Genomic DNA, 21434 nt, shown 5'->3' on the forward strand with positions numbered 1-21434 from the left:
GGTGGGGGACGGGGCCGAGAACATACGCCACTGGCCTGTCTTCAGCTGGCTGGCGGCAGGGTCAGGGAGGGACTGTCGCAGAGGATCCAGGCTTGTACTCTGCCTTCATCTTCAGTTACTCGTGTCATCTGATGACCAGACCGCGCCTAGCAAAGGCCAGACGCTAAGCCACCTCACCTCTGAATTCGAAGTGAATGAATGAATGAATGAATGAATGAGCTCGTTTAATCTTCCTAAGACACCCTGTACAAGTGGCGGAACTAAGGCTCAGAGAGGTTCAGGAACGTGCCTGGGGTCCCACAGCAGACCACTGAGCCTGCCTGAGGATGGTGCTGATGTCCCTCCCAGCACCGCCTGCCTCTCCCAGGTCTAACCCTGGAATCTGCACCATGACCAGGGAGGAAAAAATAAGAAGGGAACTTTATTTAATATTAAAGTCGGGGCGGGGGTCGAAGCGAGGGCGGCCTCACTTGGTGATGGTGTTCCTGCAGAGAGAAGAAGGGCGTGAGGCTGCAGTGCGGCACCAGGCCCCCCGCCGCCCGCCCGGCCCCCTCACCCGGCCCACTCACGCGTTCATGCTCTTGCCACTGCCACTGAGCACGATGTACGGCGTCTTCTGCGCCTTCTGCTTCTCCTGGAGCAAAGCCACGGTGCCCAGGGGCGTGTCGCTGGAGCTCATTTTCTTCAGGAGCTGTGGGGTCACGGCCAGTCAGCGCGAGGAAGCAGCCCCAGCCCACCAGCCAGGCCAGCACCAGGAGGTGTGGAAGCCACCCCACGTCCCCGTGGGCCACCTACCGCCTCCTCATCCAGCTTCTTCATCCGCCGCTCCGTCTTCATCTTGCCTGAGCCTTTCCCATGGAAGCGGTGGGACAGCTGCCGGAAAGCCTGGGGACACAGGGCAGGGACCGCATTAGAGCTGCCTGTGCCCACAGGGCGGGGGAGGAGTGGTGAACCCCCGACCTGCGGCGGTGGGCAGGGGGCCAGAGAAGGGGAGGCGGGCCCCGGAGAGGGATGTGCTGCGCTGGGGCCCATGGGCTCCCGGGCAAGACGCGCTGGGCTGAGGCCAGGCCCGGACACGTGTGGGGGGGCGCGGCGTGGGGGGCCCAGCAAACGCGGGCATATGTGGAGAGCAGTGCAGGTGGAGTGGAGTGGCGGTGGGAGACAGGGAGCGGGGCAGGACAGTCGGGCAAGGGCCACCAGACGGAGCTGGGGGCCTGGGAAAGCACAGGAGTGAGTCCGGGGCCTGGACACTGGCCGCCAGAATGGTGGCCGTGAGGGGAGGTCAAGCCACTGAGGGGGCAGGTGGGCAAAGGGACCGAGGCACCTGTCTGACCCTCCCGCGGGAGGCCAGGCCCGCGAGGAGGCTGTTAAGCCCACCACAGAGGAGGCGGCGGAGGCACCCAGCGTCAGACACTTCTCCAGGGAGCCCGGCCAGTGGCCAACGGTCCCCACAGCGCCCCCGGGCCCCACAGCGCCCCCGGGCCCCGCAGAGGCCCTCACCTCCTTAGGTGTGAGTTTCCGGCCCGTCTCATCCACATACTCGATCTTGACGTCGGGCTTGTAGCCGTCCTTCTCCTTGAAGTCCTGGGTGAAGCCGCGGTACTCCTCCCGCCGGCTGTACTTGTCATCGATGGCCCTGGCCCAAGACAGAAGGGGCTTCAGGGCCAGCCACCGCCCACCCTGCCCGGGGGCTGGGCAGCGCCGGGCCAGCGCCAGCCCCCAGCGCCGCCACACTCACATCTTGTCCTCGATGCAGTACACCGCCGACGGCAGGGACTTGTTGGGCGCCTTCACCCGGGCCACCTTCTGCACTGTCGTCTCCAGCAGCCCTGCGGGGGGGAGGCGGTGAGGCTCCAGGCTGCCCCCCAGGCCCAGATGCAGCCCCAGGGCAGGCCTGGCACCCCCGACTGCACAGAAGGCCCTGCGGGACCCTCACAGCCGGGCTGCGGGGGTAAGGACATCAGCCCTGTTTTGCAGGCAAATGGAAGAGACTTGGAGAAATTAACCCATGTTAAGGGCCACTGACCAGGTAAATGGCGGAGTTGGGACCCTAATGCCAGGGTCTCTGTGCCACAGCCTGGGCTGCTTCGAGTCCCCCTCCCCCTGCCCCATTCTTCCTCAGAGGAGACACTGAGCGCTGGGGGATGAATGGTACTTTGTGGGGGGACATGTGAGCAAAGCCATCAAAACTGGGGTGATGAAGGGCAGGCCATACACTTCTGTCACTGCCCCACAACCAGGAGCAAAAGGAGAGGTCCCCAGCACTGGGAATAGGACACAGCAGAGGGGACCAGAAGAGGCCGTGCCAGCTCCTGGCTGTTGTAGCGCCCGGGCCCCTACAGAGGCTCATGGTGGCCCGGAGCCCCTCACCTTTGTTCTGACACAGGAGCAGCGCGGCCGCCAGCCCTCTGTTCACGATGGGCTCCTCGTCCAGGATGGTGGTGGAGGAGGCAGAGAACTGGGGGGCGGCACACACACAGGGGTGAGCGGGCCACGTGGACTCTCTCTCCCCTTGCCCACCGGTCACCCCCACCGTGCATGACTGCTGCCCTTTCCATGCCCCAGACCCCGTGTGCCCGCATGCCTCGCTGCGTCCTCAGAAGCCTAGGGGACTGAGGCGCTGAGACACTGAGCAGCCTGCCTCCGGCCCAGGCCCCGCTCCCACCAGGCGGTGTGGTGCCCACCCTTCCGCCCTCCCGGCCCCTCCTCGCCCCCCTCCTCACGTCCTGGTGCTGCTTCTCCTCATCCAGGTTCACTGTGCTCCAGCCGATGTTCTCCTCCCCATCAGACTCGGAGCCGCCATTGGCCGAGCGGTCCTCGTCTCGTTCGAAGTCCTGAGGACAGAAGACAGCATCAGCCCCGGCCCATCCCTGAGGAGCACTAGGGCCAACCCTGCTGTCCACAGTCCGCCCCCAGCCCCGAGCAGAGCAGGTCAGCGGTGGTGGGGGGCTGCCTGAATGCCCACCATGAGCTCCTCCTGCTCCTCGCGGTTGCCAGCCAGCCCGTAGGTGGGGATCTCCCCCAGGGTGCGACAGAACTCTGACGTGGCGTTGAACACGATGGTCCCCTTCCGCTCCGGGTCCTCCTCCTCCTCCCAGCCCCTCTGGCGGGACTCCAGCTTCTTCACAATCTCCACCACCTGGAGGAGGGAGCAGCTGTGGGCAAACCCAGAGGGTCCTGGGGCGGTGCCATGGCGACCCAGGAACCCCAGGTCCTCCCTGGGAGCAGCAAGACAAGCCACTCTCACTGCCTGCCGTAGACCTCTGATGGCCTCCATGTCCTCCCTGACCCCAGTCCGCGCTCCACTCTGCATCTGCACCAGCCTCACTAGACTAGGTCGCTCCTCTGCTCCAAAGCCATCAATGGCTCCCTACTGCCCTTTGAATCAACATCCTAAATCCTACATGGCCCTCATGACCAGGCCGCTGCCGACCCTTTTGCAAAGCCCCTCAACTCGCCACCTCAGCCTCCCACACCTTCCCCCAGGACCTGGAGCACACCAGGGCCTCTCTTGCCACTTCTTTGCCACCCACCCCTTCTAGAGCCCCTTCCCTGACGCCTCGGGGTGCTCAGATGCCCTCTGGAGCTTCCACAGGCTCCCAGCACTGAGTGCCCCCGCCACCCATGCCCCCTGCCTTCCCTCCTTTCGCAGATGCCCGGCATGGCTCCTACCTCAGGCCACCCTCCTACCTGGCATGGCTGAGACCCCTCAAAACTCTGCCCCTGACATTATGCCCCCTGACTGCACCCACTCGGTCCCCTCTGCTGCCTCACCGCCATCAGCACACGAGGATTACCTGGGACTGCCCCTCTGAAAAACCTCCTCAGCCCGCAGCCCACTGCTCTGCCCTCGAAAGCAACCTCCTCAGAGAAGTTTCTAGTCACCACATCCATTTCTGCACCCTTTCCTTTCCATTGTATTATATTACATTTATTTCTTTAATGAACGTCATAACAATGCGTATGTCTTTTGAAACAAAAATAACCAAACACCTAGGCAGCTGAGTTGAAAAACAATACCCTTCAGGCTCTCTGTCTGTGGTCATACTTCCCTGGCCTTCTTTACAGTTTCCCCACGTCAAGACTCACCCACAAACAACTGCGTTATTTTGCTAGGCCTTTTCTAAACGGTGTACAGTCTGGACCGTATAATTCTCCTACGATTTTTTTTTTTTTTTAGTATTTTAAAAGTTAATCTTGACGTGAGTGGCTCTAGTTCATTAGCTTTTTGCTACAAGAGCGCCTTCCACAATGAGGACAGACCTCACCCATGCCTCCTGCGCACCCAGGGTGGACTTCTTCCGTCACCACACAGGGTGCAGCTACAGGCTCGTGCCCCACGCGCGCGGGCACATGTCCGGGGCCCAGACTCGGGAGGGGCCGACTGGGCTGTAGGTTACATGCAGGCTCACACGTGTAACCTACTCTGAAAGAATGTGCTGATGTTTCCCCTCTCTGATTAGACTCACATGCCCAGGAAAAGTGTAAGAATTCTGGCAGCGCCGCGTCCTCACACGAGACTTTGCCAGACTCTGGCATTTCTGACAAACAGCGTGGGCGTGCCCTCGGACGCTCTCCTTCCCTCTCCATCAACGCAGCCGGGCCCCACTGGGCGGCCGACCGGCCAGTCATCCTTCCCCTTCCCCGAGCTGCCTACTCGGCTCTTTTGCCCGTTTCTGTTTTGTCAATGTTTGTCCTTTGTATATTCTTGATACCAATCTACCGACGGTCATGCACATGGGCAGCTATCTTCTCCTTTGGACCTGTCTTTTTACATTCTTCCTGATACCTTTTAAAGATAACTTCAGTTCTTAATTTTTAAGTAAAAATGTTAGGGTTTTTTTCCTTCATGGTTTATGTTTTACATTTACATTTACATCTCTAAAAGTCTTTCTTTTGAAATAGGCCAATCACAAGAAGACGCATATTCTATGGTTCCACTTATAGGAGGTCCCTAAGGAGTCAAAGTCACAGACAGAAAGGAGGGCGGTGGTCGCCAGGGCCTGGGGGCGGGGGCCTGGAGTCCCTACCGACTCGCAGCAGTTTGTTTTACAGGATGGAGGGGGCTACGGGGACACACAGCGGTGTTTGCACAACGACGTGATTGTGCTTAATGCCGCTGAACCATGCACTGAAAAGTAACATGATAAATTTTGTTATGTGTATTTTAACACAAAAAAGGAAAAAATCTTTTTCTACCATAAAGTCATAAACATAACTCCCTGTATTTTCCGACACACTCCGTGTCCACTCTTGTTATCTTCAGCCGTCTGTAAGTGAGCTTTGGGTGAGGCGTCGGGTGCGACGCCCTGTCCTGCTGAGGCCCACAGCCACCTGTGCCCGCACCCAGCCTTGAGGGTCCCTACCTTCTCACCGCTGTCTCGCAGCTGCTGTAGCTGCTGCAGCTGCCGCAACCGGCGTCCCTTCTCCAGCTGCTTCTGCAGCTCCAGCTCCGCCTCATCTTCCTCCAGCACCTCCGGGGACCCAGGTGGTGGCCCTCCACCTTCCTCTGGTGGATTCACAGGAGACGCCTGCTCAGGTCGCCCTCTGGGACCCTGGGCTCTCCTCCCTGCCCTTCCCGCCCACCCTCTGCTGGCAGGGGGCCCCTCACCCTCGTCACTGATGTCCATGTTCTCCACTCGAGTGTCATCTGACTGCGGGGGCTGAGGCACAGGCTCCTTCTCCTCCTCCTCCTGGGCCTCCTCGTCTCCCTCGGGCACTCGGCGCCGACCCCGGCCCCGCAGCCTGCAGGAAAGACACCTCTCCAGTGAGCATCGGCCCAGGCCAGCCCACCCCCACACCCACCCCTGGATCCAAGCCCACCTGGAACCAAAGTCCCCATCCTGAGTCTGGTCCCCAAGAGGCAGTAAGTCATCGGCCCGCACTATCACCTCCTTCTCCTTTTTGCGGATCTTCTTCACCCTCCGCTTGGTCTTTTTAAAGGTCACCTGAGGGAGGAGAGGAGAGACATGAAGGGGGAAGCAGGGAGCTCGGCAGCTAACAACCCACAAGGATGAACACTTCCTACACAGAAAAAAGGCATGAGGTATGTGAGCATCGTCTCACCAGCGAAGTGAGGAAAACAGGCACAGCGCTGAAGGGCCTCACCCAGATCTCCCGGCAACTCGGGGAGAGCTGGACTGTCAGCCTCAGTAGTGTGGCCCCGGACTCCTGCTCTTGGCCTCTCAGCCACGTGATCCCCTGAGCCAGCCGCATACAGCTCTAAAATTGCCACTCACCAAATGATCCACCAAATGGCCACCGACCCTGCAGCAGGCCTCAAGAGGCAGCCCCCACTTCAGATGGCGCGCCTCGGACTCACAGTTAACTGGCGCGCCCAAGGCACAGGCTGGCTGCGTGGCAGGGCCGGAACATAAACGCAGGCCCGTCTGGCTACTGGCCCCTGTCCTGCCTACACCCGCCGCCGTCCCAGAACCCCCAAGGCTGCCCATCGCTGCTCCTTTGCAAGGACAGCTCTGCTGGAAGGCGCGGCCTCCCTCCTTAGCTCATCTGATGGGAGGGAGAGACCACAGCCCCAGCGACAACGGTGGGCCGCGGCCATGGGGCTCACCATCTCCTCCGGCGTGAGGTACTCGGAGGCGAGCCGGGGCCCGACCGTGCTCAGGGACTGAGCTTGCAGCCGCAGCTTGGCCCGGATCTCTTCAAGCTCACGTTCCCGAAGGCCATCGGCCACGCCGCCCTGTTCCAAACGGAAGGAGTGCGGCCGCTCGCCCTCCAGCTCCTCGTCGTACTTGGCCAGGATAGAGCGGGGTTTTTGCTGCAAGGCAAGGAGTACAGGTTGGGACCCAGCCTGGCCCATGAAAAGCCACAGAGCCACCAATGCCTCACAGTCCCCACCGCCACGGTGCCCTGCCCAGCCCCCGCGCTGCCCGCCTGCCTGTGCCAAGTCGTCCACACTCTCGTCCTCTGCATAGGGCAGGTAGTCGGGCTTTTTCTTCCGCAACTCCACGTTCTTCTCTGCCCGCTCCTTATCCACCAGGTTCGCGTTCACCAGCACGTCCTCTGCCTCCTGCAGCACGCCTGGGGCGGGACAGAGGCAGTGCCCACTCGCACCTGCCCTCACCTTGGCAGCGCCTGTGCCCCAACCAAGGGACCCCAGTGCGACCCACCTTGGTCCTTGAGAGTAAGGATCATAGTCTCCCCTTCTCTGAAGGAATCAATGGCATGTTCCACGGTGAGGCCCTGCAGGTCCCGGGCACTGTACAGGTTCTAGAAGGAAGGGGGCAGGTCCAGCCGAGTCAGGAGCCCCGACACAGCAGCCCTGGGCATCCCAGCGCCACAGACAGCGGGGTCCCCCCACCCGCCGCCCCGGCACCCTCACCTGCCGCCTCTGCCCGAACTCCTCCTCCACCAGTGTGCTCACTCCAAACTCTTGGTCCATCTCCTCCAGCAGCTTGGCCTACGGGGCAAGGCGGGTGGGGAAGGGCCTATGACCTCAGGGCCACTTAGGATCGCCTGAAGGCATGCATGGCTTTATCAAGTGGAAGCACAAAAAGGGCCAGCCTTGTAGGATAGCCACCGAGAATCCAAGGCAGACGCCACTGACCCCAAACCTCCCACCTCCCTGAGCCCAGCCTCGCCTCCCGCGCAGGTCAGCCTCCTGCCGCACCAGCTACCCAGGCGCCAGAGGCACTGAGCGACGTCCCCGCTGCCCAGCGCTCACCCTCTTCTCTGCCAAGTCCTTCTCCTTCTGCAGCTGCCGGCTCCTCTCAATCCAGGCCGCAGTGTCGTCCAGCCAGGGGTCGTCCTCCCCGAGAGTCTTTATCTTCCTGAAGAGGGAGAGAGTGAGCCCTTGGGAGCCCAGCTCCTCCTCGCTGACCCCGACCGCAGAGCCCCTCGGCAGCCTCCTCGGGCCCTTCCCTTGCCCCCCCGGCTGGGGCCCCCTCACCCCAGCTTTTGGTTCAGGAGGCGCTTTTCTTTGGCAGCCGCCAGCTTTTCTCGTAGCTCCTCTCGCTGCCGCAAGGCCATGGGGTTGATGATGTCGGCTGCCACGGGCTCCTCCTTGGTGCCCGCCTCTGGAAGGGGGGCCCAGACGTGAGGCTATGCCTGCCCATGGCTGGTGGGGAGAGGAGGGAGGCACTCACCCTGCCTCCTTCCAGCTCGGGGCACCGGAAGGGGCCAGGAGAGCGGGGAGGGCCCTTCACTTCCCCACTCCCACTTTATCCCCACACTCCCGTGTCATCCCACGCAGCACGACAGGACCCTCCGTGCCTTCCGAGCCCCCCAAATCGTACTTATAAAAAACACCTCAACACCCACACAGCTCCAATCGGTTTGTGGCAACCGTGCGCATCCCTCAGCCCATCCAAGGCTACCTAACGGCTGGGGTGAGGAGGCAGTGCCGACTGTTCGACCTTAAAGAATAAGCCAAGAGCCACTATGAAAGCAAGGAGCCCCGCGCCTATCAGCGAGGGCGCGCCCAAGCTCTCGGCTAGTGCCGAACCTGTGCTCTAACCCCTTCCCCGACACTCATGCCCTCCCTCATCCCCGCCCTCAGACACATGCTCACCTTTCTTGACGGCATTGACCTCTAAGGGTTTCAGCCCCAGCTTTGCCCGGAGTTTACTGAAGACAAGATATATAAGTGTTAGGAGCTATCAAAAATACAAAAATAAAATGGGGCACAAAATGCATTTCTGGACAGAAAGGGTGAAAACGGGATGGGACTGAGTGGTCCGAAGGGTCCCAGGCACAGGGCCTGACCCAGGCAGTCTGGGCACGGGGAGGGCCCTGGCCCCCCAGGCAGGGAACACGTCAGGGCCTGCGGGGGACCAGCGGAACGCCGCCCTTCCTCCTGGTGCTTCGTGTGCTCTTCCAGAACCCAAGCGGCTGGCTAACAGGGCTCACAAGGCGCTTCCAGGTCCAACCAGGCTGCCTCCGTGTATGAAAGCCTCCCTAAAGCAGCCGCTCCACACCTACCTGTTCCAGAAGGAAAAAGTGGAGACAAAGGAGACAGGACTTACTTGGTCTCCTCGATGCTAAGTGACGAGGCATCTCCTGAGCTGGCCTTGGAACCGGCGGCTGGAACGACACGAAGCACGGCTCAGAGGCTGAACACAAAGCCAAGGAGCCGCATCCTTGCCCAGACGAGGGCCCCCCACTCGTGCCAGGCCTTCCTGAGACGCCAGAACACAGCAGCTTTCTCCCAGCCCAGCGACTCCTTCTAGCTGCGTCCCAGTCTCTGAGAAGCCCGCCTCGCCTACATACCTTCCTTTCTTGACCTGAAAAGCCCAACTTTCTGCATCACTCACTTTGCTACCTCCTTCTTTTTGTGTATTCTGTGTTTTCAGCCACACTGCCCACTCCGGCCTCGCCCTGACTGATGAAGCCCTGGCCAAATGCCAAGATCGCAAGCCACATCCCTCACGAAGTCCTGTTCAATTACACGTCAATCGGGATGAACTGCCCTCCGCCGACCCACAGCACGGTCAGTCATTTCTAGGCCTGTCACTCCCCACAAGGCAGGGACCGCGTTGGCTGTGTGACTGTGTCCTCTGCAATTCGTGTAGTCAAGAACTCATCTATTGGTGCCTGCTCTGTGTTGGATGTTGGGAACACAAGAGATAAAGAAGCATTTCAAACTTCCTCCGTCCACCTCACAAAGACACACGGACAGAAGCTAGACACTTGCAGGTGGAGCTGCCCCCAACCGAGCTGCCACCACACGCTCGTCCTACCTACCCCCCTCCCCACAACCTCCCTCCTCCTCTTTCCTCCCACGTCGACCCTGGCTTCGAACCCTTCCAGACTCTCTCCAAGGACACCAGCTCCTTACTTCTAAATCCAATGAGTTCTTTTCCACTCTGGTACTGCTTGACTGCCCGTGGCGTGTGACACTTTTGATCACTTCCTTCCTCTAATAATACTCTTTTCCCACAGATCCCATGACACCAGATTCAATGGTTTTCCTGCCTTTTTGGTTATTCCACCACCTTTTCTGTAGTGTGTTGCTCCACCTACAACTCAAGTATTAGCATTTCTTGGGCTCTACTTCTGCCCCTGGCTTCACGCGCCCCAGTCTCCCAGGGGACTTCATTTGCCACCTAAATACCCACCTCTCCCAAACTGCTCTCTCCAGCCCAAACCTTGGGTTTCTCCCATGCACTTCAAATGCAACACTCTCCAAATTCCAACTGAATTCATTATCTCGCCCCCCCAAGTCTGCTTCTCTTCCAAACTCAACTTCAGTGGATGACACCACAACCCACCTAGTTGCTCAAGCCGAAATTCCAGTCATCCTCAATCCCTTTTTTCCCTTCCCACCCTCACTCAAGGCGTGTTAATCCCTGTTCCAAACTACCCCTTCAGTCTAGCCGGGTCTCTGCAGCCCACTGCTGTCGCCTTGGTGCAGGCCGCTCCTGGCCTCTGGTCTTCACCACCCTTGACCCAGTTCTCAATGCAGTGATCTTTGCAAAATATGATCAACGCATTCCCCACTTCAAATGCATGGCTCTCAACTCATTCCCCACCTCAAATGCGTGCCTCTCCACTTCCCTCAGGACGAAGTTCAAATTTCTTAGCAGGGTCCTTCGTGTTCGGACCCCTACCTATCTTACAGCCTCATGTCTCTACTATGCGCTCTACAAGATTTACCCACCCAATAACAAGTTTTTTCTTGCTTCTGTACACGCTGGTACCACTTCCTTCCTTCATTCATTCATTCATTCACTCATTACATTTATTTGAGGGCCTGTGAATAGCCAATTGAGGAAAACAAAATCTCTGTCCTCAGAGATTAGTAGTAGGAAACAACCTTTAATCCCAAATACCCTTATGAAAGCCTTTTAGCAAGTGCTGAAGACAGCCAGCGGCCGCCGCCGTACCCCGGGACCCCCGGCCGTCCGCCCCGCCCCCTGCGCTCGCCCCGCCCCTCACCGGCCTCGTAGCCATCGTCGCGCTTCTCCCGCTTCACGCGCCGCTCGGAGGGCTCGGCCTGGCTGCGCTCCCGCCCGTGCGCACTGCTGCGGGCCTCGGTCTCGCGCCGCCCGCTCCCGCGTTCGGTCCCCCGTTCCCGGCTTCGCTTCCGTCGTTCGCCCCCGCTGCTGCCGCCGCCGCCACTCCGGTGCTTGTGTTTTTTGTGCTCCCGGTGTCGCGGCGGCTGCTCGGTGGCGCCCCCGGTCCCGGCTCCTGCCGTCGTCCCGGCAGCCTCCTTCTCCCCGCGATGCTTCTTTGACGACCCCATGGTGGTACGTCCGCCCCGAGCCCGGCCGCCACCGAGCCCCGACGACGCAAAATGGGAAAACTTCCGGGTCGCCCAGCAGCGGCTGTCGTGTTGCCGGAAACTAAGACCGGCTGCTTCCGTCGTTCGGTTCGGAGCCTGCCCCAGAGGTTCATGGGAAGACCGGCATTGGAGCCCGAATGCTGGATCGCAGCTGCCGCCGGCCGGGTGGAGGTCTTTGAGTCGGTGGTCCAACTGAGCGTGCACTCGTCCAGGTGCACGGACTTGTTTGAGATCTAGGTCCCAGAGCTATGAGGACCTAGAGGATATCCGAGCCAGCGTCCCCGGAGCTGGAGGCGCCTGCCAGGCCTCCCTGCGCGTGCACCCCAGCCACGGGATGCTCACTGTCTCACGGACTTTCCGTGGACCGCTCCCGCCACTCCAATGAGGCGTCCTCCTAATGAACTCCCTAGGATCGTGCCTGCTGCGGGTGCTGGACGATCCAGCATGCTCTCCGCGAGACCCCGAGCTCCACAGCCCGGCCTGAGTTTCTGTAATCAGCATTGTCAGTAAATGCTGCCTTCCCACGTTCTCTGGATTTTTAAAAATATTTATTGATTTTAGAGAGAAAGAAACACCAATTTGTTGTTCCACTTAGTTATGCATCCATTGGTTGATCCTTGTATATCTAACCCTCAACTTCGGCTATGGGGCTGAAGCTCTAACCAACTGAGGTACCCAGCCAGGGCCGATTGGGTTCTTTAACCTGCTCTCAGTAAACTGCTAAGAAGCTCCAGAAGAGCTGTGAGCCTGTGAACCCCCTGAAATTGGGTGCAAAATTTGGTGCAACTGTGTGTGTGAGGGTTTTTTTTTTCTCCCCCTTGAGTGGGGCTAGGAGTTGAAGTTTAAAGTTAAAACTCCAGTTCACACAATCCCTCCTGACTCCCCACCCCCACCCCTAGTTGCTGCATGGCAGCCCCTGTGCATTCATCTGCTATGCTGTGATGTGTGTGCCCCTTTAAAGGTCTGCCCCTCTCCCCCAACTGACTGGGAGTTCTCAAAGGCAGAGGCCATCCTGCCCTGTTCACTCTTGAATTTCTAGGACCCAGCATATGTGCTGGAGACTGGGGGGTGGGGGTGGAGGGTCACAGCTGTTGCTCTGTGAGATGCCCCACCCCTCAGCAGCAGACACAAGGTGGCGTGTGCTGGGCACTGGTGGCTGGAACAGCCATAGCCCCTGGGGAATGGGGGAACAAGCTAAACCTGCTGCCTACCCACCCACCACTTCCTACTCCCAACCCATGGCCTCTTCCCACCACCACCAGAAATCCCACACTGTATTTTCCACAAAGCTTTAATTTTTATCGAAGGGACTGGGTTCCCAGTCTGGTCTTGGGGTGGACTGCCTCTCAGGCTGGCTGCCGATGGGTTCTTCCCTCGGGGGGCTCTGAGAAGAGTGCTCCACTCTCTCCCCTGTTGACCTGTGGCTCCTTAAAGAAGAGGACAAGGAGAGAAGCCACTGGGCTCTGCAGCTCCCCAACCCCACGCCCAAGGACACCTGGGCTATCGGAGGGGAAAGGCCATTGTCATTGATGATACAGGTTTAAATCTGGCTCTTTAGCTGTGGGGCCCTGAGGAAGTGATTTTCTGTCTTTGAACCTCAGTTTCCTTTTTGTGAATTAGGCCTTATAATCCCTGCTCTGCAACAGGCTGCTCTAAAGCGTAAGGGACACTATGCATGGGGTGACTGGCATGGAACCCGTCCATGATGGAGGCTTGATGTGTGACCACTCACGTGGCCGAAGAGTCCCAGACTGGCTCTGCTGTGTATTCATTCCCGTGTTGTTGGGAAAGCGCCTGGCCCTCAGGCCTTGAGTTTCTTCATGGAGAAGTGAGGGGATAACCCTAGCCCCACCTTCCTCGGGTGACAGAGAGGACAGAGCCTGGGGATGGACCTGCTGACTGCTAGAGTGGCAGTCATCCAGGTCATGGAGCGGGGATGCAGGATGGACAGGGCAGGACCGAAGCTTAGATCCAGGGCTGCCCACCGAGTTCCCTCAGCCTTTCCCCAGACTTCAGCCCAAGGTGAAGGGGGACGGAGGGACGGCGGGAGGAGATCCTGAAGGGCCCAGAGGGCCGGCCGTGGCGGTGCTTCTCCTGCCGTGGGGCAGAGCCCATGTCTTGGCCAGCTAGACGGCCTCACCTGGGCTTCCTGGAGGCGCCCTGCGTGTCCCCCTTGCTTGCCTCAGCCAGCAGCTGTTTCTCATCCAGTCCCAGTGCCGACAGCACCTGGGAGAAACGCCGGGTCACTGTGAGCCGGGCGTTGGCCTGAGGAGACACAGGGGTGTCCCACTCTGCACCAGGGCCACCGAGGACAAGTGGGGCTCTGATTACTGAGGGGGGGCAGGGCTTCCCGACGGGCAGCAGCCTGGGGTCCCATCTAAGGGGGCCCACTCCCACCTTGGCCCCCCCTCCACTGGGCCGGTGAGAAGCTGTGTTCGCGGGAGACCACCTGCATGCCCAGGGCCAGCCCTCACCTGCATGGCCTGCTGGAACAGGTAGGGCCGGGCCTGCACCCTGTGCTGGATGCCCTGCAGCTCGGCCTGGTACTCAGCAAAGCGCTCTCGCTCCTGGCGCCTGCGGGGAGACGGCCCTCTGGGCAGCTAACCGCGAACACAGCCCATCCCCACTCGTGAGCCACTCATCCTCACTGAGGGCTCCGTGTCCTCCCGCCCTTACCTTTACAAAGCCATTTCATTCCTGTCCTCGCCCTGGATTCCTCCTGAGGCCACTGCGGTAGGTATTAGTCTTTGCCCCATTGTACTAGCACTCCCCTAAGGCTCAGGAGAGTTGAGGGCCTTGGCCAAGGTTGTGCAGCTGGGGCGTGAAAGACTAACCCCGAGCTGAAGTGTCCAGGCTGTGCAGCCAGGGCTCGGCTTCCTCCCAGCCACCCTGAAGGGAGAGGGACCCGCGCTGGCGTCTGAGCAACGGGGCACTGCTCGCGCAGCCTCTCCTGCAACCAGTCCACGCCCTGCACCCTCTCACACTGCGCCTGTGAGGAGGAAGCTGTGGCTCTTGGCTGTGGCTTTGGGCAAAGCCCTTCCCTGGGCTCTGGGCTGTTTTCTTCTCGGTGCTCTAGCAGGGATGGGACAAGCTTGCCAGCATTCGCTGTGGTTCTTATAAGCAGACAGCTTAGGAAATGGGACATGGGAACTGAACAATGTGTTGCAAATAAAAGAACACATCCCGAAAGATTCCCACTGCAGAAGCACAAACCCACTTACAAAATCCAGTTTGTGCACTTATCAGAAATGTGTCTGCTCAGCAGGCTGAGCCTCTTGGCAGCAGGAGGGGCCCTCTGGCCGCATCACACACAGGTCTGGGCATTGGTCTGAGAGGCACATAAGAGAGGCCACGGGGTGTGGTGGCAGATAGTGCGGGAGGGGAGAAGAGGCTGACTCTTGCTGGGATCTCCAGCAAGGTCACTGAGCCCTGTAGAAAACACTGCCTTGCTGGGCCCAGACCCTTGGCTATGAGCCAGAGAGGGAATCTTCCTTCATTCCAGAAAAAGACAAGAGACTTGATCCCTGGCTGATGTGGCTCAGTGGATTGAATGCTGACCTCCCAACCAAAAGGTCGGCAGTTCGAGTCCCTGTAAGGGCACCTGTCTGGGATGTGCGCCAGGTCCCCAGTAGGGGGCATGAGAAAGGCAACCACACATTGATGTTTCTCTCATTTTCTTCCTCCCTCCCTTCCCTTCTCTCTAAAAATAAATTTGAAGTGTTTTGAAAAAATGTTGTGTTAAAATATCCTGATTACTCTTGTGACTCTCCCTTCACCTAATTCAGTTTGTTACCACTAAAAGCCAGTGAGTAAACCTCTGGCTTGTGTGGCTCAGTGGACTGAGTGCCGGCCTGCAAACCAAAAGGTCACCAGTTCAATTCCCAATCAAGGCACATGGCTGGGTTGTGGGCCAGGTCCCCACTAGGGAGCACGCAAGAGGCAACCACACATTGATGTTTCTCTTGCTCTCTTCCTCCCTCCCTTCTCCTCTCTCTAAAAATTAATAAAATCTTAAAAGAAAAAGAGATAGACTTGAAAGCCCATGGCCAGAAACAGAAGTTCCTGCCACAAGGAGTCTTTGTCACTGAAGAGGGAATTTACAACAGTTACAAGGGGTGGGGGGCTGGGAAACATGAGCTGCCATTCAGTCTTCGTCTTGCCTGCGATGTCATGTACATTTTCCTGCCTGATCCCTTAGGTTATTTCTGTTAGGATTCAGAGAGAGCACGTGCCCGAGGGAGAAAGGAAACAGTGCCAGTGGGTGTCAGCCCTGTCCCCTGTCATCATTCCTGATCACAAGCAAGTCACATCACCTCCCCACTGCAGGGCGGCTCTTCGTGCCCTCCCTCCTGGGCAGGGCAGAATCGCCATTCAGCTCCTGCAGAGGAAAGTCACAGGCTGGAGGGCTGAGAGGCCCCGCGGGAAATGCCTGCTCCCCAGCAGAAAATGAAAGCTCCCCAGCTTGAACTCATCTCACGACATCTGCCCCTTGCAGTTTGTAACCGTCTGCTTCCTGCCTTAGTGAAAAGCAATGAACTTGAGATCTGGAAAGAAGGCACCTCCCAGGAGGAGCGGGGATGAGGCTTGGAAAGGGCTGCCCACGTCCACGGTACGTATCCCACGTCGCTGGCATCAGCGATCAGAGTGCTATCTGGTCCCCTTGGCCGGGCTTTCGGGGAGGACCCTGGCGCCTTCCATCTGAGGACCGGGGGGCATCGAGCCCGCCCAGGCAGCGGGGCCGGGAGGCTGACCGGCTGCCCGGGTTGGAATCCCAGCTTCGCAGCTCACTTGCCACCTTTGGCAGATTATTTAAGTTCTCTGAGCCTCCCTTTCCTCACCTGTAGAATCATGGGAATGGTGATAATACCTCATGCGCCAGTTATGAGTCTAAAAGAGATTTGCCTTTAAATATGCATTTGTGGGTTGTTTTTTTTTAAATAGTCAACATATAGGAAGAGACTAAAACAGATGACTCCGCCTGACAACAATGCCGTCTTCAGGAGTGGGATTATAGGTACAGTTCGCCTGCTACATCAGCTCTTTTGGGGACATGTGAATTTTTACAGTAAGTGTGCCTGGCCTTGGAAATCAGAAGAACAAGATTTGAGAGTGATACAGCGTGTAGAACATTTAACCTGAGCGTCTGACAGCTTCACAGATCGTTATTCGCTGGGTGGCGCTGGCCCAGCCCCTTCTGAGCCTCATTGGCTGTATCTACAAAGCGCAGCAAAGTGGTCGGAGGATGGCAGCGGAGGCTCAGCCCTGAGGGAAGGTGAGGACCGGTCTCCCGGGACCTCCTGCCTGTCCCCGCCAGGCCCTCCGCAGCCCGGCTTCCTACCTCAGCTCCTCCAGTTTGCGCTGGGAGGCCCCTGGCCCCCGACTCCCTCTGGGTGCGTAGGCGGCCAGGCAGCGGGCCACCTGCTGCTGCACCCGCTGCTCCCGGGCCCGCCGCAGCTCAGCCTGCTGCCGCTCCTGCCGCCGCTGCTGCTCCCAGGTCTGCAGCAGGCTCCTTGGGCGGGCGAGGGAAGAAGGGGAATGGGAGAAGTGAGTGGGGACCAGGGGCCTCACAGGGGGCCAGGGACCAGGCAGGGGAGTATGGGGCTAGTTTATGCGTTTTGGCTTGAGGGACAGGCAGGTGGATGAATGGATAGGGAAAAAAGAAGCAGAATGGTGATGTGATCAATGGGTGGATGAAGGGGGTGCATGAAGGGTGTGGATGGCTGAATAGACAGACAACGCCTAGATCAGCCTGGAACGTTCTTCCCTCAGATCTCATGGCCAGTTCCTTCTCATCAATCAGGCCTTTGCTCGCATGTCAGGGAAAGAGAGGCTCCCTGACCAGCCCATCTCCCCCTCAGGTGTTGTCCTGCTCTAGCTACACGCTCTGTTCATTTACTAATTATCCTTCTGCCCAAGTCGAACGTACGCCTCATGAGAGCAGAGTTTCTTATCTGTCCTGATACATTCACCACCAATGTATCCCCGGCAGCCAGAACAGAGCCTGGCCTGGACAGAAGCTCAATGTTGGTGAGTTCATGCAAAACTGAGTCATGGACAGATAGACAAGGGGGTAGATGCAGTTATTCAATTAGTATATGTTTATTGAGCACCTACTATGTGCCAGGTGCTGTGTAGGGCACCAGAGAGGCTGTGGTCGATAAGACTCGGCACCTGCCCTGTGCGCAGGGATGGACAGACTCGGCTCTGCACAGACTCGGCTCTGCGCAGGGATGGACAGACAGCCCGGCACCCCCGCAGTGTGGGGCGGCGAGAGCGGTGACGGAGGTGAGCACGGAGGGGAACTGGCGGGCCCTGACTTGAGGGGTGAGAGGTGCACCTGAGCGAGCGGGGCAGCGGGGGAGAGGGCCGGTCCCAGGAGAGGAGAGAGGGAGAGCATGACCGTCCAGCCTCTTTGACCAGCGGGTGTGGGAGGCAGGAGCCTCGTGACTGAGGGAGGTGGGCTTTGTCCCAAGGGCACAGGGATGCAGAGAAGGATTTCAAGCAGGAGATGACAGGGTAAGAATTGGGGGTGCTATCAGGATGCTGAGCGGATTCTCACCTGCTACTTCTAACCGGTCACTGAGGCCCACTGAGCCAGCCTCCAAATGGACACCCCTCTGTCCACTCCTCGGGCCACCCGGTTCAGGCCCAGTCATCCCTCCCCTAGACAATGCCAACAGCTGTGCACCCGCGTCCTCTTCACCCTCTGCTCCCACTGTCTCCTGCGCAAGCCCCACGTAGAGCAACCATCTAACTCTGCTGCTATTACTGTTGCTTTGCCAGCAGACCTGGAACTTCTTAGGTCTAGATGAAGTCTGTTTGTAATCTTTATATCCTGAGGACACATGAGTATATACTCAATATATGTTGTATTAGTCACTTAGTTAATAAATTATGGGTGGATAGAAGATGGGAAGAGAATGAAAAGTTGTTTATGTCAATAGACAGTTGGCCAAGCAGGCAGGCAGGCGGATGGATGGATGGATGGATGGATGGATGGAAGATGGTGAATAGATAAAGGGAGGAATGGATGAGAGGATGAGGGACTCAGTGTCCCGTGGAGAACTGGCTCCTTCTCTACTCTCTGCCCTTGGCTCCCACCCTCCTCCTCCTTCCACCTTACCTGGTGGCCTCCTGGCGTTTGTGGAAGGTACGATTAGGGAAGTTGACAAACAGGAGGGTCTCATCATCTCCCAAGGCCTGGGCCTTCCCACTCCTGTTGGAGACCTGGACAGCAGCCCGCAAAGCCTTCCAGGGGTGCTTCCTGGGGCCTATCCCCAGCGGGAGGAGTTAGGGACTCCCCTCTCCCTGGCCCCCTGGGCAATCCCGCCCAGCCTCTGCAGCACCCCAGCCCTGCCTGGGCCCAGGTCTCTGCTCCCCAGCCTCGCTCCCTGCTGTGCAACTTCCTAGGGCGCCCAGGCCTGGAGCCCCACGCTCACCACAGTCCAAGTCTTGCTGTAGCTGCCGCTGCAACTTTTCCAGGTCCCATGCCCCCTCCAGCTTCGGGGCCCTTGCCCTCCTCCTCTGCGGTCCTTGGGGGTTGTTGGTGCTGGGGTTGCTCCTTTGGCATTGCGGTTCGCCCTCCTCGGAGGCCTCCTCGCAGGAATTCCGCCCCTTTCTCCGAGCCCCCGCCCTCCTTCTGTGGGGTGCCCTGTGTTCCTCCTCCTCACCCTCCTCTGTCGCCTCTGCAAACCATTTCTCCTTTGAGATCGACCCTCTCCTGGTGAGCTGAGGCAGTTCCCCAGGGCTCAGATCCCTCTCAGCCTCCTCAGTGCTGGGGGCTTCCAGCTCAGCAGCCTCCTCGGACTCTGATCCGGGTCCCGGCCTCCTCTCAGGTGACTGGAGGCCGCACTCACTGGGCAGCTCCAGCTCTTGGTCCTCCCCTTGGCCGGAAGGGATGGAGATGCAGCTCCAGGCCCTTGACTGCTGACTCCTCTGCAGGTTTCGTGTCTTCATCTTCCAGCATAAGCCATGAGGCTCTAAGGGCTTGGACTTACGGCTGGGCTTGTGCTTGGAGACTGCAGGGGTCAAGGGCAGGGCGTGCTGGCCAGGGGCCAAGGGGAAGCCAGGCTGGAGTGGAGCCCAGCCTTCTGTGGCAAAGCTCTCCCAGGCCCACTGGAAAGGGAAGGAGGGTTTCCGAGGAGAAGGAGAGAGACTGAGGAGGGAGAGGGCAGAGGGCAAAGGGCAGGGTCAGCGTGCCTGCACCCAGCACGGCCTGACACCCAGCACCCTCCCGGCCCGCCCCACACTGCTCACTCCTCAGCCTCAGCAGAACCATGTCCTTTCTTGTTCTGGCCCCTGGACGTCTGGCCCTCCTTCGCCGTCCGCCCTGTGCTCTGAGCTCTCTGCCGCTGGTGCCGAATTACACCGTCACCGCTCCCAGGGCTCCTCTGGGTGAAGACAGGAGAGGAAGCCCAGCTCCTAGACCGCCTCACACCTCCCCAGGGGGCCCCCGCTCCTCTGCACCTTGGCTGGCCCGAAAGCGGACGGCTAGCCACCTCCATTCTTAATATTCACATAGTGATGGCCCCGGGCGTTCGCTCGTTAACTCATTCCAGCTTCCCAAGGACCCTGCGAGGTGGGCGCCCGCCATCACACCCGTCCTGCGGACGAGAACGCCGAGGTTCCGGGAGGTAATGTCATCGGACTAAGGCCACACAGCCAGTAAGTGGAGCCAGGACCTGGACACATGGAGTCTGTCCTCAGAGCCCAGATTTGTCACCCTTGCCCTGTGCTGCCTCTGGGCCCCGGACAGCTCTTCTGAACGCCCCACGGGGCCCTGGACTTGTTAAGCCAAAGTGGAAGAAACTCATTCTCTTTCCCCCGACACTCCTCCCCCTGCAGTGTTTCCTAATCACGCCGCCAGAAGCCTGGGAGTCGCCGTCTGGCCTCGCCTGGTCTTCACCGCAGCCTCACAGGCCTCCCCGTGGTCCCTTCCCCCTCGAGCCTCCCTGACTCTCACCTGGGCCTCAGCTCCGGTCTCACAGCTTCTCAAGGGCCTCCCTCAGCCCTGGTCACCCCTGAGCCCAGAGAGCCAGCCTGCCTCTTGGAAGGTTGGCAGTGGGCAGTTGGAAGTCCCCCGACACGGCCTCCCTCACCTGCTCGGCCTGCGGGATGCTTGACAGAAGCTTGAGCAGGCCCGTGGCCTTCCCTGGAGCCTGGAGCCGCGGGTCCTGCCCTGGTCGCCCCGACGTGGTCCTGACCAACTGTTGGTGGGTGTTTAGCATATTGGTGTCCTGCCCCATCCCCCATCCTCATCTGCCAGCCGTGGAACTGTCCTTTCCACCATCTCTATGGCAACCAGTCCTCAGCCAGCCTCCAGGGCCCTGGCAAACAGCAGGCCAGGAAGGGTCTGCCAGGGTACGTGAGACCAACTTCCTTCCAGGTGGGAGAGTTCAGCAGGATGCTGAGGGATAGTCCAAACCTGGCAGTTCGGAAACCCAGGGCCAAGTCCTGCCTCTGCTCCTGCTTCTCCAGGCCTCCACGTTGACCTGGTATGAGTCCCCTGTCTCTGCTTGGCCTGTGTTCCCTTGTAAAATGGACCCTCAGACCCTATGAAGATGGCCAAGCGGCACCCGAGGCGGGCCCTCTCCCTCTGCCTGCCTCCGGGGCGGCCCCCAGCCCTGGCGGAGGCCCCGTGGGAGCCAGATTGAATTCTCACAAGGTCCTGCTCCAACCACCTGCCCTCCCAGGCCCTGACAGGGCAGGAAAGGCCAGGAAGCTGAATGCCATGTCCAGGAGCGAGGTCACAGGCAAACTGAAGCCCGCAGAAAGCTCTGCAGAGGGTGAGAGCATTGAAATCTTCTCAGACTTCTAGCAGTGCCGAAAAGCCTTGCTATGGTAAATCCCCGTGGGATGCCTGGTGCCGACCACTATCACCCGCGGCCTAGGGACGTGGTACCAACCCGAGGCCCTGGAGTGGCCTCTCACCAGCTCTGTGGCCTTGGACGAGCCTCTTCTCTTCTCTGCCAAACTAGTCCATTCCTTAGGTTTGTTGCAAGGATTGAATGAAATCACAAAGGCAAAGCACTCAGTAAATGTCTGTTTTTACTGCTGTAATAATAACTAACCCGTTACCGAGAGTCAGTGGAACATAGCGGTTAAGAGTGCACGGGAAGCGCTGGGGTTCAGGTCCCAGCTCCTCCACTTGCCGCTTGCTCAGAGCCCCCGTGCCTTCGCGAGCGGTGTGGGG

General features: G+C 59.2%; 2 protein-coding genes across 2 annotated transcripts; both read right to left on the reverse strand.

The window, feature by feature from the left end:
• Window positions 1-227: 227 nt before the first annotated feature.
• Window positions 228-11234, reverse strand: SART1 (spliceosome associated factor 1, recruiter of U4/U6.U5 tri-snRNP). Its single transcript, XM_054570855.1, has 20 exons — window positions 10897-11234; window positions 8985-9042; window positions 8531-8586; window positions 7910-8036; window positions 7685-7790; window positions 7343-7420; window positions 7131-7230; window positions 6899-7041; window positions 6572-6778; window positions 5824-5948; window positions 5612-5745; window positions 5367-5509; window positions 2966-3139; window positions 2724-2834; window positions 2371-2458; window positions 1739-1829; window positions 1501-1636; window positions 796-885; window positions 570-691; window positions 228-485 (listed from the first exon to the last, which is right to left on the reverse strand). The coding sequence occupies exons 1-20, from the start codon at window positions 11201-11203 to the stop codon at window positions 467-469; spliced, it is 2415 nt and encodes an 804-aa protein (XP_054426830.1). The 5' UTR covers window positions 11204-11234; the 3' UTR covers window positions 228-466.
• A 1299-nt stretch (window positions 11235-12533) lies between these two features.
• TSGA10IP (testis specific 10 interacting protein) lies at window positions 12534-20487 on the reverse strand. Its single transcript, XM_054570693.1, has 8 exons — window positions 20341-20487; window positions 19499-19632; window positions 18682-19397; window positions 18366-18513; window positions 16581-16751; window positions 13717-13816; window positions 13383-13507; window positions 12534-12669 (listed from the first exon to the last, which is right to left on the reverse strand). Exons 1-8 carry the CDS (start codon window positions 20485-20487, stop codon window positions 12534-12536), a joined length of 1677 nt encoding a protein of 558 aa, XP_054426668.1.
• Between the last annotated feature and the right edge of the window lie 947 nt (window positions 20488-21434).

Source organism: Pteronotus mesoamericanus, unplaced genomic scaffold (genome assembly GCF_021234165.1).
Source record: "Pteronotus mesoamericanus isolate MK-2021 breed Mesoamerican mustached bat unplaced genomic scaffold, CSHL_Meso_final contig_214, whole genome shotgun sequence".
NCBI classification, from domain to species: Eukaryota; Metazoa; Chordata; class Mammalia; order Chiroptera; family Mormoopidae; genus Pteronotus; species Pteronotus mesoamericanus.